Raw genomic sequence first — 20,321 nt, forward strand, 5'->3', positions numbered from 1 at the left:
AAATAGATTTCAGAATCATCTAATGGAATATATGAAGATAATTAATTGCAATAACTATAAAAATTTAATCTTGGACTTATTATTGATTTTGTAAATATTATCTCGAAAACTAAAAAGAAAAAGCTCAGTATATCTGTGTAAATAAAATAAAATTAGGCTTATAAACAATGAAAAGCAAAGGACAAAGAGAGAGAAGAGAAAAGAAAGCTAAAGAGAGAGAGAGAGAGAGAGAGAGAGAGAGAGAGAGAGAGAGAGAGAAAGAAGTTATTAATTTTTAATATAATTTTTTAAATAAAATAAAATATATTTTAAAAAAGAGAATTCTTTTGCATATACTTCTCTTTAAGATTTTTATATTAAAATTTTCATATTTATCTCAAGAGTAGAAATAATGATTAAATCTTTTTTCGCTGCATGCAAAGTTATTCCCGATCTGCAATCTTACTTTATCTTACGGTGTACTTGAATGTGGATAAAATACAAAGATACATCAAAAATAGAGATGCGTGCCGACTGCGGTAATCCTGGAGACGAGGATGCCTGTTTAGCATTCTCTCTCGTCTGTCGTGTCAATCGAAGGGCACTGGTGCGATGAAGGACGTTTTAAAACGACGACGACGACGACGGCGATGGTGAAGCTTACTGTAGCGAGACAATGGTAACACAAAGTGGTAGTAAAGGTAACGCTGGTAACAGTGGTAGTAGTGGTAGTAACGTCATAGAGTAATAACGCTATTAATGAGTAGTAATAAGTATAACGGTATAGTAAAGTAGTAGTTAAGTAGTAGTAGCGGCGCGTTATACGTATATAAATAGGACATTCTACGTTAGTTTGATTAAAAGTAAATGTCATAACGTAATAGGTAACTTTAAGCCGGGCCCACCTCGCCATCGTACTGAATTCACTTTTTTTCCTTTCTCACTCTCATTCTCTCTTTCTTTCTTTCTTTCTTTCTCTCTGTCTCTATTTTAAACGAACGAGGTGAGCCCGTGGTTGTTCGCCTTAGCTCTCTAAAATCACATAAACGCAAGAGTAGTGGTAAAGAACCGATTGATATCGATCATGCGCCTTAGACAACGCCCCAATGACACTGACGATGCCGAGTTTGGTTGTGAGTGCATTGCGAGAAAAAAAAAGCTCCACGAATAAAAAAATCTGAAGTTCATCAAAGTTCCCTGGTGAAAATGTTTAAATCGAATCTGTGAACTAAAACTGTAAAATCTATTTGTACATTTAGTCATTCTAATTTCGATATCAAAATATGCGATTGAATTAAAAGATGCGTTAAGCTTTTTCTATTCATTGATAATTTATATAGCAAAGCTATGCAATTTTAAACTACTAGGATGGATCTAGTTGTGTAAAATGCTTGTAAAAATGCCTAGTAAATTTACGATTTAAGATTCATTAATATCTGAAATATTTGTTGAATTCTTGTGTGATAAATCTCCTCTTAAAAAAGACTGACGTATATAAAATGTGTAAAAAGTATCTATAAAAATACTACAATTGAAAATCTATCTAATAAAATAGTTCACAATTTCCCTTTACGGTTTTCCTTAAACTCATAAAATAATAGTACGTCGCTTCTAAACTCATTTTCCATTATCATAGATATCCAAGAGACATGTGTTGCTGTTAAATGATGAACCTCACAGTTTACCTTTACATTCCAGTTTTCATCATTTAATTTTTCATTCGATATTCTTTACCGTGCTCAATCCAAATCAATTTGACTTGAGAATCCAAAGCGCACATTATTAGGACAGATATGACTACATGATATAAAACAAAAAAGAAATAATAAAAAATATATATATTTAATTCGACGTAGAATTGCATCAATTCTTTACACGCATTTCGATAATCAATCGATGCATCTGCACTCGGCATCGTCCGGCCGTCAAGGGCGTAACCGACAGTCATATCCTACGTCTACTGTCAAGACGGGAGAGCGTCATTCACTCTCCTCGTCATTGCTCTGATATGTTGCGAATCGCCGATGCGTTTTCCAGCGACGGGCAAGGTATTGCCGAAGATATTACCGAGATGTTGGAGAAGTGACGGGTCGGCGCATGTTAGCCACGGGAACGAGGCGAGGCGAGGCAAGGAGAGTCTCGTACAAACTAGATAGAAAAGTGAGAAAAATTTGCGTTCCTCGCGCGGAAAATCTTCCCGTCTCAGAGAGAGGAATCCCTCCTTCCATCCGCATCCGAGTCCGCGCGAAATCTGCTATAACTAGAAGAGGGAGAATAGCGAAACCGCCTCGCAACTCGCCTCACGCCCGCTTTCCACTTGCGCTGACTTAGTAGTCGGCAATAGCAATAGTAGCTTACTACTAATAGTAACGACGTCTTCGACGCCCGCCACTCGTCGCGCATGCAGAGACCTGCGTCCATGCATTCGTACATGATACACACAATTGCTTATTCACACATGTACACATTCACTCGCACATACACGCGTAGAACTTTTCCTTAAGATTACCGTTCACGCACGTTGAATCCGCGCGGATAATTTTCACGCTCGTTCGTACGACCAGTAATGGTTCTCTTTGCTCTTCCTGCCCGACGAATCCTTCATGATACTCTTCACGAAGTACGACAAGATGTCAAGGCTTCGTCGAGGACCGCAATGTACCCGCGAGATCGCGCGAGAAGTTACACGCAAGAAGAGAATAAAGCTACGTGTAGTAATACGAACTAAGAAGGATGCAATTAGAACGAAGATAACGCAACCGCACGGGTCTGAGAAAGTAATTGTTCTATGTGCTGGCGAGCCATAGACTATGCTCAGCTCAGTTTAAAAGGGCAGACTACCGACAAACATCGTCTCGATTAGAGGAGGTGCCGGCACCAGATCCTCCAGCTTCAGGTAGAAGATTCGCTGGAGGCCCTGGACCGAGAGACTCCTCAGCTCCGGTAGTTTGCCTAGTAAATAAGACAGGTACTGCGATTTCCTCTGCGCCTCGGCGTTGTAAGTCACGTGGTCACGCAAAGACGAAACAATCTTCATCTGTAACTGTTCCATGCGCTGCGGCTCCTTTAATCCATATCTCTCTGAAATTTTACAAAAAAAACTTGAGTGACGTCATTATTATCGATTGAAAATTACACTATACTAAAAATTAGATCGCGAAAATCTCTGAACAATATAAACAATATTCTATATTTTACAAAAAAACTTGCTATTGATCTTATAATACAATTTAAGATTTAATTGTGGCATCATTAACATTCACGAGATTAAGAAATACTGATCAATTAAAGTATAGTAATATCAGTCACGCAACTTTCAATACGTAGCTATCTAATGGAAACTGCGAGTGAACGCGCCTGTAAACCGCACACCTGCATGTCCGGTTGCCAATAGATCGCGTGCAAAACGCGGAGCACCGTCGTTCCTTTCGTCGGAACATCAATAATTAATTGATTCGACGAATTAATTATTTATCCCGTAGACAGGTCGGTATAATCGGAATACAGGTTAGGGGAACAGAGTGAAGGGAGATTGAAAGCGCCATTAAAGCGACTATTATTAAAATTGCAAATTGACAACTATGCGATCACTATACAATTTATATTTATAGTAAGTAACAGTGATAATTATAAATGTAGTAATCTAAACTTGATTGTTTAATTAATAATATAATGAAAAGTGTGAAAGTATCAAACGAATTATATACGAGTACTAACCAGTAATGAGGGTGAGAGCGCACAGGCAGGCGAAGGCGCTAATGTCGACCTCCAAGAAGTGAAGGGCTTTGCAGAAGTCGAGAATGCTGTGCAGCCAATCGCCGAAACTGCGCTGACATTGTTCCAACGCCAGGACGACACCGTTGCAGAACACCAGTTTAGTATCGTCCGGATTTGTGCGGTACGCCAACCTGAGTACGAACAATTCCAAGCTGGCTGATTGGAAGAGCAATTCCTGGAATCAGATTAATCGCAAAATTATTAATATGCGATTATCGGTAAAATGCAAACTGTTAAATTAATCAAAATCACCATCAGATTAATCAAAACAAACTATTTTATCTCATTTACGTTATCAAATTACATTTATAAAGAAATAACAATTAGATTTATAGTTTGATTTAGATATAATCTGACAATAAGCAGCAAAATCTTCTCACTAGTTTTAATGATATATTAACAAATTAACATCTACTGTCTTTTCGCGAGCAGTTTACTAGACAGCCGCTCGTCAAAAGCTCGTCAAGACTGACCTTTTAGAAAATGTATGAACTATCGATTTCTATAACCGCTAGTTCCCAATGGATATCGTCCGAAAATCGATACCTGACCGGCTTGATATATACTACGAAAGTGACGTATGTCTCGATGACAAAAGAGACGAAGACACGATGAAGAATGAGTAATTAAACTAAATGAAGAATCGCGGATTCAATGTAAAAATTCTATAATTGGAAAGTTTTCCTGATTTTTTTTTGAAGAATTATCTTCCAATTTTTGAATTGTCTAAAGTTTTTATGTATCCTTGACTGTATCTTATCGCTCACCTGATCTTCCCGTACTAGATCCGTGAATCCGGGGATTTTGTCGGCAAAGTTTCGGATGACGTCGATCGAGGTAGTTAACAGATTGTAGAATTGTTGAATCTTCTCGGCCTCGGTCATCGGGGGGTCGCCCGGTCTCGGTTGTCGGTATTGCGAATAATCGAGACTCGCCTTGTCCGGCGTTGTATCCAAATGGGCACGTACCAGAGCCGTAATCAAGGAAACCGGCGGACTCGGTGGAGATTCCTGCGGTGACTTGGGCTTTGAAGGCAATCTGCCTCGCCGACCTTTCAAAGAATCTGTTCTAACAACCTGTGCAACGATTAAATAATATAATCAGTTATTGATTTTATTTCACATCCGTTCGCGTTACAGTTCTTGCTATCATTCAAAACAGGCTTTAAATCTTAGAAACAACTTTGACAAAATTCATTGAAACAATTAATCATCGCGAGAATTTATTATTTTATCATACTTTAGAATTTTGAAACTCGATATAAGCTGATAAATTCGAGAAAAAGACGTTTTACAATTATTTTGTGCAACGTAATGTCATTATTTACCTCCTTGACCATGCCGACCATCAGGCACTTCTGAAACCGGCAGAACTGGCAGCGATTTCGGCGGCGCTTGTCCACCGGGCAAGCTTTCTCGGCCAAACACACGTACTTGGAGCCTTTCTGCACGGTCCTTTTGAAGAAGCCCTTGCAGCCCTCGCAAGTGCGCACGCCATAATGTTGACAGGCCGCGGTATCGCCGCACACGGCGCAGAGCTGACTCGGACTCGGGGGTGCGCGTTCTCCACTGGTACCGCTTCCGGGCGATGGCGAACTGACAGTGGAGCTTGCGGTGCCGCCGCTGCCGCGCGGCTTCGGGGACTCTATGCTCCCACTACTGTTAACACGACACAGAACGCGCATTGATCTATAATCCGTCGCTAGTCAGAACAGGGATTCTCCCAAAACTGTCGCGTCTCGTGTCCTCGTGAAACGTGTAATACGTGTCATATGATCGACAGTATGAATCATATTTTCCAATATTTATGATAGAATGGAAAATCTGTCATATATATAAGTTTGAAGATATATTACATTTTTTTTTAATTAAAAATTTAATTAGAAATACTAAATACACATTTGAGTTTTTTGCGCCTCTATATTCTTTAAATAAACTTGATTCAACAATTAAAATTGTGACTAAACCATAATAAATTTAAACAAGATAGTATGTGAAAAAGTTTCTCGTTTCTTTCACATTAGAATGCCGTTAATTTAGACGAGGAGCAATGAGACGTGATTTTATTTATCATAATTATCTCGTGAAAAATCTTACCTTGCCGACTCTGATCTCTGAGTAGGCAGCGACGCCCTTCGCGACCTAGTGGTGCCAATTACAACGCTAGTATCGACATTAGGACAGAGATCAGTAGGAGCTACGGGAGTAGCGACGTTGGCGATGGCCGATGGTGCCCCATAAACCATAGGCACGGTGACAGCCACACCATAGGATGGATCCTGTCGATGATTCGAGGGCGGAACGACTGTCGTTGCCGGAGTGGGCGCCGATTCCGTAGGAAAGTAACTTTGATGATGATGCGGGGCCTGTTGTTGTTGATGATGCGGCGGATGATGGTGAGGATGTTGCTGCTGCGGCTGTTGTTGGTGCTCGTGATAGGATACTGTAGCCGGAAATTCGGTCGGATAGTGAGTGGTGGTGCAAGGATATACTGAGGTATCGTAACATTCATCATCCATCTTGATGCCAAGGCCCTGGAGTTCCTGTCTATATCGCTGCACTGTGTAGGTCTCCTGGAAGCTCGGCAAGGGTGTAGGACTGCGATCAAAAATATATATCGCATTTTATACAAATCCCGTATATAAAATTCTATTATTCAAATTGTTTCGATAATATTATATTAAAGATAATATAAATAGTTTTCTTGCCATATTACTTGAAAAAAACTCTTGTAAAAATTAAGATTATCAATGTTAAAAATTTGAAAAAAGAAATCTGCATATATACCTAAGGGAATCGGTCTGGATGTCCTCGGGGAGAGAGGGCGGTGGTGGTGGTGATTGCGATGGCTGTTGATGGTGTATATTTTGGTGAGACTGAGCAGACTCATCGACCGAAGATACGGCTTGCGGATTTCCAAGCTGCAACTCTGGAAAGGGGTCCAGCTCCTCGGGCAAGCTTCCGGCATCCGCAGGGTCTGAATAAGGACCACTTAGCAATTCCGCGAAACTGCTTCCGAAGGAGCTCTGTAATGAAAAATCGCGACCATATCTATAAGCAACGGCATACAGAGTATATAGTACCAGAATCTATATGATAAATAAAAAAGTTATGTAAAATTTGAAAATATAAGACAGCACAAAAATAATTTTATAAATATTAGAAAAATAGAAAGCAAATGTATTGGCGTAATAATAGTTTATAGAATTAACCAAACATAATAAAAAGATACTTTAACAATAAATCTTTACATAATTCGATAAAATATCATTAACAATTTCTTAATAAAAATTTATATTACACAAAAGTTTGACGCAATAAAAAAAGCGCGATAAATATTACAAAATATTAAATATATAGAAAACCGAGAAAAAATAAATAACAAAAGAAGAAATGAAAGGAATATAAATAAAAAATACCTGCGTAGTACAAATGACGTGAGCCAATTTGAACACCATATCGATATAAATTTTACGAATCTTTTGTTTTTTAATTACATACCGAATAAATGAAAATCGATTATCAATTTTAAACGCCGATGTTTTTTTTTTCCTTGAAAAAAGCGAAGTTATCACCTCCGGAAAGCCGTGCGAACGACAAATCGAAGAACCCAACTGCAAGGCAGAAACATTGCTCGAGCACAATTGCGAGCCACGGCGAGACATCGATGTACAATCGAGGTGCGCAGTGAGGATGTTCGAGAGAGGATTGGACAAGCCAAACTCGTATCGCGTGTTGTCTATAAGCTAGCGTTCGATAGAGACTTAGAGCCTCTTTCTTTCTTTCTCTCTCTTTCCAGCGCGATAAATATTACAAAATATTAAATATATAGAAAACCGAGAAAAAATAAATAACAAAAGAAGAAATGAAAGGAATATAAATAAAAAATACCTGCGTAGTACAAATGACGTGAGCCAATTTGAACACCATATCGATATAAATTTTACGAATCTTTTGTTTTTTAATTACATACCGAATAAATGAAAATCGATTATCAATTTTAAACGCCGATGTTTTTTTTTCCTTGAAAAAAGCGAAGTTATCACGGCCTCCGGAAAGCCGTGCGAACGACAAATCGAAGCACCCAACTGCAAGGCAGAAACATTGCTCGAGCACAATTGCGAGCCACGGCGAGACATCGATGTACAATCGAGGTGCGCAGTGAGGATGTTCGAGAGAGGATTGGACAAGCCAAACTCGTATCGCGTGTTGTCTATAAGCTAGCGTTCGATAGAGACTTAGAGCCTCTTTCTTTCTTTCTCTCTCTTTCCTCCCTTCTTATTCAATTAATTATACTCGATANNNNTCCCTCCCTCCTGATTCAATCATTGATAGTCGATAGTCGATAGACGGTAAAACACTATAGCAGCCTGGTTAAATATTCCCGCGGCAATGGGACGATAATAAACGACGCTGATACATCTTATAATTCAACAAGAAATTATACGTATTACAAGATATCGTAATAAGAGAATTACTCAATCGGCCGTAAAATATCCAAACGGTAAACTGCTCACCTAACTTTCAAAATTAACGATGAAGATTTATTACTTCTTGATCTGCTCGGAGCGATTTGCGTGATCGCGCAATAATACTTTCCTTTCTGCTTGTGAAACAAGTTCATTAAATTTTGCAAAACTAATGTGCCTTCAATCAATTGCGATAAAAATATAAACGTAATAACAGAAACAAATAGTTTAATGTAAAATATCTATCCAATTCTTGCTAATTAATTCTGGGAAAAAAAGAGAATATACATTCAATAAAAAAATATTATTTTCATGATATTTACACATTTTCACAAATGATGCAATATTATATCCGCCAATGAAATGATAATAGTCATCTTTTTCAAAGACCAAAACTTAGTTGAAAGAAATCCACATCACCATTAATAAATTTGAGTTCTGAAGAAATATCTGTGTATTAAAATCCGAGAATGAAAAACAAAAATACTGTGGCAGGGAGAGAGAGAGAGAGAGTAGACCGAAGGATAACATCACGAGAAGAAGGACGGGGATGATCGAGGAGGGTGGATATTCAATTTGCAAGTGCCGGTTCCGCTTCGGGCTGACATTTCGTTCATCGCTCCCCCGAGAACCGGCGATCGAAGCCTCGTCTTTCCAGACCATGAATAAATGTCCTGCTAAACGGCGTCCTAAAAGCGCCCCTCCTCCTCCACCCTCTTTATTTCTTGCCGTTAAATCATCGAGACAATGTTGGTGCTGGTCCGCTAATTCCGCGGCACATTCCCATTTTAATCATTAACTGACTGCAATGCCATTTCATCCAGCACGAAGAAGAAAGCAGATATAAACAGATTTTATCGAAACAGGGTAGAAAGGAAGACATGGAGAAAGGAGAAAAAAATGAGAAACAGATAGGACAAAATGCAGATTATGCGTAATGAATGCAGATGACGGTCACAGAAATATGGGAGAATTTTGTTATATATACCAATGCGGAATCATCGTGGAATCCCGAGAGCCCGAGAGTCGATAAGAATTAGATTAACCGTCGGATCGTGACGCGATAATTTCAAGCTGGTCGCGTAAAAGCGAGTTCATGGGAAAGAAGGTGGATGGCAATATCTCGTAATGCTAATATGCCATACGATTGTCGTTTGATATGTAGCGCCGGCTGCTTTGCTCCGATAAGAGATAATCGTACGATAAGAAATGATCAAAGAGAGGAAAATGGCGCGTTATGCAAAATACTGAAGAAGTGAAAGAGATTTCAGAAAAGAAGATCAATAAATCTTACAGCTTAATATCAGCTTTAAAACAATTTAATTATTATTTTCTAAATTAAATTATTTTTCTAAATTAAAATCGATCTTATTAAGTAAAATATTAAATACCTTTGAATGATTTAACGCTAAAAATATATAATTTTGTTAAATTAAATAGAAAAACGATAACTCACAATAATAAAAGTCAATTTTTTTAATCAACTGTAAATTATTGATATGCGATACGCTGTTTGCACGCACGTGAATTTATTTTCTTGTTTTGAAATATTACATATCCATATTTCTCACAAGACCTTCTCGGTACTATTTATGAGAATTGAGATGAGATGAGAGATATGAGCGTTTACACGGATGAATATTATTACGTAAAATTACAGCTTATATGTTGCGTCACGTCGACATGCAAGCACGAAGGCTTAACCGATCTGATACAACTACCACAAGACTCGTGATGCAGATGACAATTCAGAATGTCGTTTAACTTTGCTATCAATTGTTTTGCTCTCGATTACTCCATCTTTATCTTTTTTATCTTTCTCAATTTCTGAATTTTTAATAAATTTAATACGAATTCCGTGAAACGAGCAAAAGCTGAGATATATCATACAGTAAAAAGATGGAACTGACCTGTGTTTGCAAAAGAAGCATGCTTGATGCCACCGTGAAGGCGGTCGTGGGTGTAGTTATAGACGATTGATTAGTGCAGGCGAGAACCGGAACGGTAGCTGTTGCCTGACGTTGCGGCTGCCGTTGGCGATGCGGCTGCTGCTGCTGCTGCTGCTGCTCTACCTCGTTGCGAGTAACAGCCACCGCACGCTGGCTACCGTTGCTGTTGTCGCTGTCGCCGTTCGGCGAATGCAGTTGCCCTGTAACATCAAACGATATCCTCCAGGTTATTAAATTATTATATTAGACAATAGAATGTATATTATTTAAGCTTTTAAAGATAAAGAAGAATTTTTTATAAAAATGCGCAACAAAATAAAGTAATAAATATAAAAAGAAAAGTTATTTAGAATAGAAAATAATATATAATATTATTATGAAGATTATTTCATTTAGTATTTACAAATTACACAGTAGAATCTTATAAAAAAGCAATCTTTTCGATTTTTTTACTATTATTCTTACTAATATTAGTATTAATTATCTATCCGCAATATTTCTTTCCTAAATCACTTAAGTATAAAGCAGAATACAAAATGTGTAATATTATATATGCATACTCCTTCAACAACCAACTTCAAATATCGGTTGAATAATATATACGCTGTCTGTCGTCAAATGGATTAACATCATTCATTATGCGTGAGAAGACAAAAATGGATCGCAACCTCGTTTCTCGGTAAAAAAAAAAAACTTTCTGACATGTCAATTTTCAACGATATGCCGAGAAGCTGCAACAGGACACTTTCTCTATCGCAAGAACGCGGCTAATATTGATTTTTAGTTTTCTATCGTTATACGCTGGCGTCATTAAGTACAACTCCGGTTATCCTCTGACTTTAAATCTTCATGTTGAAGCTAATTCTTTATTATAATAAAAGAAAAATATTTTGTACAACATTGAACGCGAGTTCATAAAATATTGTCTCCTGATTGCGTTTTCTATTATTTTTATATATGAAGAGAAGTTATATCATAGTTATATTTTAATAAACATATAATTAATCGATATCAAAAGCATAATTACATTTTCAAATCTCAAATTTGTGAAATAATCATAATTTAAATGCTTGAAAAGTACGTACAGTATCTATGATACTGAGAATATCCGTCGTCCATGGCAATCATGCTGCAGAACACTCTGTGACCGAGAAAATTTTACAATTACGGCCAACAAATCTTTATTACTCAAAATATGCTAACTCTTCTAAAATGTCATAATTAATCAGAGCAAAAGTAATCAATTGTAAATGAGAGAAATTTCCGAAAAGTCACTTCCACTATACGCGGCTCAAGAAATCTGCGGTGAATCTTACTAAACGGCGGATTCTCGTCGTCGACTGAGCACTTGAACGCCTCCGGATCGTCCTATATAGGGTGTCCGTGTACACCCCGGGGAGACATGAAATCACTGGCATTTAAAATACTACCACCCCATTCTATACAAACAACCACGCATCTCACCCCCCTTTTCGATTATTATTACACGATATTATCCCCTGACGACCGAAGGGCAGACATTCTTATGCCACCGACCACGTTTTTGTGACGATCATCGATACGATGTGGTCTCGCCGCAGCTTTCTCCGCATAATTTAAAGTAATTAAAAAATCGTTACAATTAAAGAATTAGAGAAAAAGAAAAAGAGAGAGATGAGAATCCCTTTCTGAAGAAAACATTAAAATTTAATCGCAAAAGAAATAATTTCTCTGATTACGAAGTAATAAACTACAGGAAAGGGCCTGCTGCGCCCGCGAGGACGTCAATGATTTATCAAATGGATAGAGTATGAGCGAGTAATATGATACGACAGCCGGATGCAGGCGTCCTGGCGCATCGCCCATGGAGATGCCATTCGTCGATAGTCACGGGCGTCGAAGTCGCGTTCGATTTAATTTCACGATCGCGCTCCGCGTCGGAGACCACCCGTCGTGATCGCGAAGCATCGGTCATAAGCGATTTCACCGTGACACCGATTGATCTGAGAAGGGGTGTGTTATACGCGTGGAAGAAGTGACGATTAAGCACAATGGATCGGCTGTTATGGCGAAATAAACCCGCGTGAGAGGAGGGAACGCGCTTATTGTTATTCGCGATATTGTTATAAGATGAACAGGAAAATCTATGTCTTCCGCGACCGATAAAACACATCGTTTGATTCGGGAATTCCCGTTAATTATCCTGAAACTTGCGCAAGATGAAAATGTATGATTATCGCGAGAGAAGTGCGTATTATTAAAAATATAAATTTTCGGAATTTTGTGCATCTTACGAAGAGTTACTCGTTTTAAAAATATTTAATCGTATGACATTATGGGAATACAAGTATGTAAAAAATGTAGATTTCTCTTTTAACTTAACTTTCCACAATTATAAAATCATATTTATAAAATGCAAATAGCATAATTTGTAAAAGCATAATTTGTAAACACTTAAGAATATAAAGATAATAATTAAATAACATAATTTGTAAATACTTAAGGATATAAAGATGAAGATATATTCATATTTAACACGAATACTATTAACCAGCAAATAGATATGTAAAAAGAATGCGTTAAGGATACCTTGCCATAAATTCTAATTATGTCCAATAAAATTTGTCAGTGGAAAATAAAGCAAATAAATCGATTCAAAGAGATGTCAGGTATGCTCAATCACTAATTGCATCGTAAGCAACTACCTGATGCAATTAACGGAACTACCTGCTGGCTCTTGATAGTGTTTCAGAGGTAAAACATGCTTGTACGCTCTTGCCGTTATAAAATACAATGTCGTTATTGCCACGTAATAAATTAGTCAATACGAAGAGAACGTCAACTGGTAGCAGTTACTGTTACAATTACAGTTAATTACAGGTGAATACCGTTGTGAACTTCGTTCTCGATTACTTTTATGTGCGAGAATGGTACTTAATACCCCGCTGGAGGAGATACCATAAAATCCGTAATTTACATAAGCAAAATTGCAATTACGTGCAATCTCAAGTCTACGAAAAATATGATGGAAGTAGGTAAGTGCATCGTAAAAGATGCGTCGAATATAATTGCAATATAAATAACAGTAATTGCTAAAAAATTAAAAAAATAGTATAATAATAATAATTAATTATAGAATTATAATATTATATTAACGTGTGCGCGTAGTTCCCCATAAAAAATATAAAATCAATTATTAATTACATTAATTTTTTAACAGTTGTCTCTCTCAACTCTATGAAATTAAATATGCTATACCTATATAAATTTATCCAAAAAATTATATAAAGAATGTAACACATAAAAAATAGACTAAAAATTCTTTTTAAAGATTCTGTATAAAGATCCGCTAAACTTTTCGTATTGTTAAAAGACACTTTTCCCGTCCAACCTCTCTCGGCTTCTCTGTCTCTTTCTTTCTCTCTCTCTCTCTCTTTCTCTTTTGAGAGAGAGAGAGAGAGAGAGAGTGCAGTCCCGTTCACAAATCGGAGTAGACTCTGCATCTGAGATGCACAGCGCGCGTAAAGAATACGGAAGAACACGGGGACGGTGCGGCGGCAGCGCTATAGGCAAGGTAAAGGTAAACGCGCAGTGGCAGGGTAGGATGGCGAACGGTCGAGAGAAAAGAGTAGGGCTTATGTTAGCCAAACAGCCGTGTGCCAGGTGAATTGCAGCGGTCTCGTGTGCACGGGATGCCCTCCCACGAACCACGCCCCTGCACGTGCCACCACGTGCAAGCTGGTCCACGTCCGTTTGCTCTCTTTGCTTGGCAGCATCCTTCATAGATCGCGCATATTTGCTCATCTCTCGCTGTCTCTATCTTTCTTTTTTTCTTCCTTCCGCTTTCTTATCTACTTGCCGGTTTCTCCTTCCTATATCTCTATCTTTCTTACGTCATACAATGAAAAAACGAAGACGCGGAGAAAAGCGGCTGTCGCGTTGTCTCGCGTATGATATATGATCGAAATAAAATGAATATATTATCATAATAATAATAAATTAAATTTGACACATGGGCTCTTCTCTAACTGCGAATAGAATAAAGAAATTCAATATAACTCTTGTGAAAGTAGAAAAGTACTTATATAAGGTACAAAGGTCTAATACAAAAAATAAGATTTATTTTCTGATAATAATCAGGAATAAAACAATATTTTTTTATAATTAATGAAATAATAATTGGATTTTTTTTTCACGATCTTTCGCGTTTAAGTGTAACAGATTCGATATACTATATCGTGTAATCTATAAATCAACTTTTGAATGTATGCTAATTGCAAGCAGAACAAAAACCGTTGCAATATATTGCAACCGCATTCCTGGAATAAGATGTAGTCACGCGATGCTACAAGACGCCCTGGTGACTTTAATGCGCACATAAGAAATGACGTATGTGCATTTCTCGCGCGTCTCGCTTTTTTTCCTCTTTTTTCTATAGATACCTATAACACACGTTCGATAAAAAACAAATACAATCAAAAAATTAATTTATAATGCCATTTAAGTCACAAGTTGTTGAGTTAAGCATTAAACTTTCTCCAATTGGTCGCGGATGGAAGAGGACCGCATATAAACACATATTCTACACGTGTGTTTAGATTTAGATGAATCTTAGTTATAGCACGAAATTATATATCCGTGTTTTGTAATATCGCAGGGAGGAGAAGAGCGAGAAAGAGAATAGGAATAGGCGGAAAATATAGGGGATGAGGAAGATAGAGAAACTATATTGTTGGAGATTGCTAAATGAAGGGATTGGCCGTTGCTACAAGGACCGTAGTTGTAATTTTGTTTTGCGCTTACGTGGCTACGGGGATATAATTTCATCTTTAATATGATTCTAGTTGCCATAACTAGTAAATTACCGTGGAGCAGATTATTTCTGAGATCCGAGCGCAAGCGTACACGAGCGCGTCTTAAGAGTTATATGTTACACGGCGGAGAGAAAGGCTATATTGTATTGCTGATTACCAAGTAACTCCCGAGAGATTCACCCATTATGCAAATCATCCGGGCAATTCTACACGTGAGCTTACACGCTTCAAAGATCGTAATCGATTTTTCCGTCAATAACGATTAGCTCTCGGCCGTGTATTGACCATTAAGAAAATATTTGCGTAAAAAATGCGCGTCCTTATTTCGATCGTTGCGCGATAGCGAGATGCAATCGTTACAATGTATAAATATCTGATTGCGGCAAAAATCTATTGATCCTTCGCGAAATAATATCGAGAGCCGATGCATTCGATATCTTGCATTTCACGATGCATATTATAATAATCTGCAGTTGTCGTAAATATATAACTCAAATATAGCTATCTCACTCTTGTCTCGGATATTATATTATTGTAAGCAATAATCTTCTACTCATCTATCTCAAAACACAACATTACATTACATTAACACAAAAATAAATATCTTTCATCATTTTATGAATTATATCGATATTTTCCGTTGAATATATGATAACTTTAAGTTTATTTCTTTAATTTTTTTGCCAAAGATATATAACCTGGTGCTAAATATTTTATATAAAAGTCGTTCAATTGCAAAATGATCTGTCGCAATATTCTCGAGCGCAAGTCCCAGAATCCACTGTTGCAGAGCATAAATTACGAGTTCATTCGATATCGAAGGACTTCGTCAGTCAATTCAATCACAATTTCGTAAGGAATAGGAGTCGCGAGCGTCTGAATGTAAAGTAGCAGAAAGCAGACGGTGTCTTTTACTTAGCAGTGAAAGGGTTAATTATGATCGTCTGGCATCTGGCGCGCAGCGGAGGGGTCCGCGGGGCCCCTGTCGTGTGGGCGCGAGTGTGCGATGGGGTCTTAAATCGAGAATATCCCCGCGGTTGCGATTATCTTATGTGCCGTAGCGGCCGCGTATGTGATATCGGGTCCCGCTTTCTCTCACGCACGCTCGCGCACGCATCGCGGCGGAACGTTAGGTGTGCCCGCATACGAGATGAGACCATTGATCGCGGCGACACGATCGCGGCGGAGGAGAGAGTACGTCAAGATAAAATATCTTCTCTATATATTGCCCCTTCGCGTAGTTATATATCTCGCGCTTAAATGCGCGGCAATATGAAGAATAATCACCGACGACGCTATTATTTATTTCTGCAATGCAATAATTCTCTCTTAAGCACATAGCTTTTTATATATTTTACAATTTTGAAATTGATACTTCAAGCATAAATAAATCATGTAATTATGTTGCGACAAGATAAAGAAATATTCGCCAATTAAAATCTGCAATAGAATCGTAATTATCATTTATAAACAGCACATTTTCGTTCTTTACGCGATAATATGAGACGAAAATAGTTTCAATTCTGACTGAAAAGCATGTATTGCAGAATCGTTATTATAATATCAATACTCTTCAGTCAAAACAATCTATAATTAACTTAATCGATGATAAATGACAAACGGTAAATGGTAGGATTACCGATAAAGTATCAATCCGAATGCAGATTGATAGAACGATAATTGCCGGCAAATCACCAAGACTTATCTATGTCAGATGTAATAATCCTCGGATGATGGATCAATCATAGTAACGATAATAATTCAATTCCACGAAGCGTCATATATCGCGCACTTGAGCCCAGCTGTATTTGCATAAATCTCGCATACACACGTCCGAATTATATTACGCATAATTTACACGAGTGCGTTATCGTTTACATTACAAGAAATCAATTAAATAGATACGCCCCTCCTTTTCCTCTAGAATCGTTCCTCTGCTTTACCTATACTATATTCGTTATTTTGAAAGTATCCAGATGTTGCGTCGGTCAGATCATCGTACGAGTATCCGATATCAGGCTGCTTTCACTTTAATTAAATTTAGCAAGAGATTAATATATTAAAGCGCGTTATCGCCGCGAGATAATATCTGAGATACGGGGTGTTGCAAATTTATCGAACTATCTTTTATTTGGAAATTTCTTCATTTGAAATCAATTTTATCGATATACCGTATATATTCGACAATTTCTCGCGTGACAATCATTATTTCTTCAAAGGAGTAAAGATGACAACTAATACAAGCTTGTTGCTTTTATCGTTAATTATTATTCAGTCTATTCGAGAAATCCGAAGATCCGTCAAGAATCCGTAGCCCACGTAATACCATCGTAGATCCTATTACCGCTGTTTATATTATATATACAGCGTTTAATTCTAAATATAATTGATAGCATTCGAGAGCCTCTTAGTCGTTGCTTATAGTTAATTTAATCGATTACACATTTACCTGTACGTCGGTACGTCTTTGAAATTGTAATTAATATATAATAAGATTTTGATTACATGATATTCCTTCAATTAGTATCTCTCTTTGACGAGAAGTACGAGAATCTAAAGCCTCAACTAAAGCATTAATTTCCATAAATATATCTTTATAATATGTACACATAATTTTCCTTTAAAATCAAATATGCGAAATCGTCATACAAATTTATACGAAGATATCAAACGTTCTCTCTATCTATCAAACGATCAAAAATCCCATTTGCAGAACTATAAATTAATAATGACTAATGAAATTAGTCTTTATAATGATCTTTGTGCATTTATTTCTCGGGATGTCATTATCTCTTGATAGTGCATTCTATCCGCAAGAGTTGCCGCGATTTTCCTCGGCTGTGCGCGCGCCGGGTTAGAGTGCGGCGTGTCGGCGGAGGTGAAAGAAGAGAATCGAGTAGGAGAAAAAAGAGAAGGAGATAACGAGAGAGGAAAAGAGAAAGAGAGAGATAGCGAGGAGGATGGGAGAAGGATATGGAAAGGTGCTTGCGACACGCAGGCTCGAGCACCGGCCCGATAGGTAGGTAGGTAGGTAGATATATCGCCCCCTGACCCCGAAGAACTACCGTGAGACCGGCTTAGCTCCGGCCGGCATAGAGCACTCTCCTTTGCTCTCCGCTTTGCGCGGCGTGCATGCACGTGCACGTGTACATATGTACATATGTATGTGTGTATGTTCTTTCGCGAGGCGCCACGAAGTGTAGGAAGGGAGGACACGAGGACGAAGGAGAAGGGAACGACACGACGATAGATGGGAGTCTCGTGGGTGCAGCCGCGTCCGCGTGGCAGTCTCGGGGTGCATCAGCAATAGGGAGGGAGGGAGGGAATGGAACGCTCAATGAACTGTTTGGATTACGCCGCGAGCAGTGTCGCAAGCGTTATAAATGTTCCTGTGCAAAACCGAAGATTTATAGATATGCCGCGGAGGGGTTACGACCGGCCACCGTCATCATCTTCGTCGTCGTCGAGTTCTGAGATCGTTTGCCGAAGGATTTTGCTATTCGCGTTCGGAGTCGTTAACGCAGAGATTCGTCACGGAGAGACAAGCAGAAATGGATCGCGAAGCGTGTGTGGTCAGACAGTTGCTAATTTCTCTAAATTTTTGTGTTTGAACTTTTTCATCAAATTTTTATTTATATAATCTTTGTCAATCGATCTTAATAGCCATTAATATAATTCGATGTATCAAACTTTGTAATAATTAATTATATTCTGTCCGTTGATCCGGATCATTTTACGGAGTGATCAAATTATAATCCCTCTTGAAATACTTTTAAAGGAAAATACTGTAATAATATAAACTCTAATAGTTAGATTAACTTAGGGAAAATAATTTTTCGATGAGTCATGAACCTTCGTTTGAACGAGGATCATCTGCGCGGATTTACGATCGTCTACTTCTAATTCCAACTGCGGCCGTAAAATCTTAAGCGTGCGATTACGGCAATCGTTTTTTCTCTCCAGGCCGCGCGTGATTTACGCCCCGAACTCGCCGGACTCACTCTTTCGCGTTCACGGTTCATCGGCGATTTATCGCCGGCCGAATATCGGTGTCGTGTGTACGTCAGGAGATTTTCCATCGTGAGAGATTTACTGGCGGACTTTCGCTCGGATCGCTGTACAGGGTGTCTCGATAGTAACGTTCGAGTGAGTGCTTTTCTCAGGTATCATTCTCAGGCATTTCAGTCTGATTTCCGTTTACAAGAGCGACATATCAAAACTCTTCGTTATATATTAGTAGGTACTGCGACATATTATAGATTGACTTTCTCCTATCTCCGCGACTTGTCAGTTTAGTTATCCGAAAGCCTTTAATTTCGACGCGCGTTTATGTAATTTTGTATCACTCGCTTATTCGCACGATTATGTATTTCCGTACGTATCTATTTAATACGATATAAACGTAAATTTTATTCCAGATAATCGATCAACCAATAAACTTGTAGTAATTGCCAATGAATTTGTTTGCTTTCCACACTTTTCATTTCTATAAAATTTTATGCGAGTCTCATTTAATTAAACTTTTACTGTTCCATGCCAAAAATGTTATAATTACATGATCATGACTTAACGCATTCGTTGGATGTATTATAGTTAATTATAGCTTCTCGAAAATACATGTTTTTCTCACGCGGAATTAAAAAATATCATTCATATAGGAAGAGACGATGCAGATTTTTTTGTATCTTGCGTAATAAATAATCGCGCACATTCCGCAGAAAGAGTAGGCAAATAGAAATCTACCTAGTTACTGCAGCTGTATATTCCCAGTACATAATTGCAAGATTCGATTTTATAAGCGAGCAGGAGACAAATAGAAAATATCGAAAGAGAAGCTATAGGTGAAAAATTCCTATTAAAATTAAATGCAAATATTCAAAACCAGCCAAAGAATCCAAGAAGTTTCTATTGATATTCAAAATTTTTTTAAGTTTATAAATTTTAAATAATTAAATTTTGGTTGCATATACTTTTGCGTATATTTTTTCCATAAAAATACACAAGAAATTTCTTAATATTCTACAATACACGATATTTTTTTATTAATTAAATTTTTTATAGTTATACTTATAAATACAAAACTATGTCGGATTAAAAGATGGAAACTAGCGTTTTTAATACGTGCTATCTTTGTAATATTATATATGAACTGAAGTATCATACATAAAACGCGTTCAAACAATTCTATAGGGAAAAAAAAGAAATAAGTCACAGGATGCACATGCCGGAAAGAATGGCGCATAACGCAAGATGGCCGTGAGAAACAGTTCCACCCACATCTCAATGCTCGCATGCGTGCTCGACGGTCTCATATATTGATTTACCGAACCTCTTTCGGCACCAAGAGCGATGGTG

The 20,321-nt window shown here is 37.8% G+C and overlaps 1 protein-coding gene across 1 annotated transcript in view; it reads right to left on the reverse strand.

The window, feature by feature from the left end:
* Positions 1-306: 306 nt before the first annotated feature.
* Positions 307-20,321, reverse strand: part of LOC115239504 (nuclear receptor subfamily 4 group A member 2) — an 84,597-nt gene continuing 64,582 nt past the window's right edge. Inside the window, exons 2-8 of the mRNA XM_029814055.1 lie at positions 10,135-10,373; positions 6,543-6,781; positions 5,853-6,353; positions 5,084-5,414; positions 4,524-4,832; positions 3,697-3,931; positions 307-3,060 (exon numbers count right to left, since the gene is read on the reverse strand). Of these exons, the coding sequence (XP_029669915.1) occupies positions 2,804-3,060; positions 3,697-3,931; positions 4,524-4,832; positions 5,084-5,414; positions 5,853-6,353; positions 6,543-6,781; positions 10,135-10,373 (2,111 nt within the window). The 3' untranslated portion in view covers positions 307-2,803. The remainder of the gene's footprint in view (positions 3,061-3,696; positions 3,932-4,523; positions 4,833-5,083; positions 5,415-5,852; positions 6,354-6,542; positions 6,782-10,134; positions 10,374-20,321) is intronic.

This window comes from Formica exsecta, unplaced genomic scaffold (assembly GCF_003651465.1).
Source record: "Formica exsecta isolate Colony F162 unplaced genomic scaffold, ASM365146v1 scaffold384, whole genome shotgun sequence".
NCBI lineage: Eukaryota > Metazoa > Arthropoda > Insecta > Hymenoptera > Formicidae > Formica > Formica exsecta.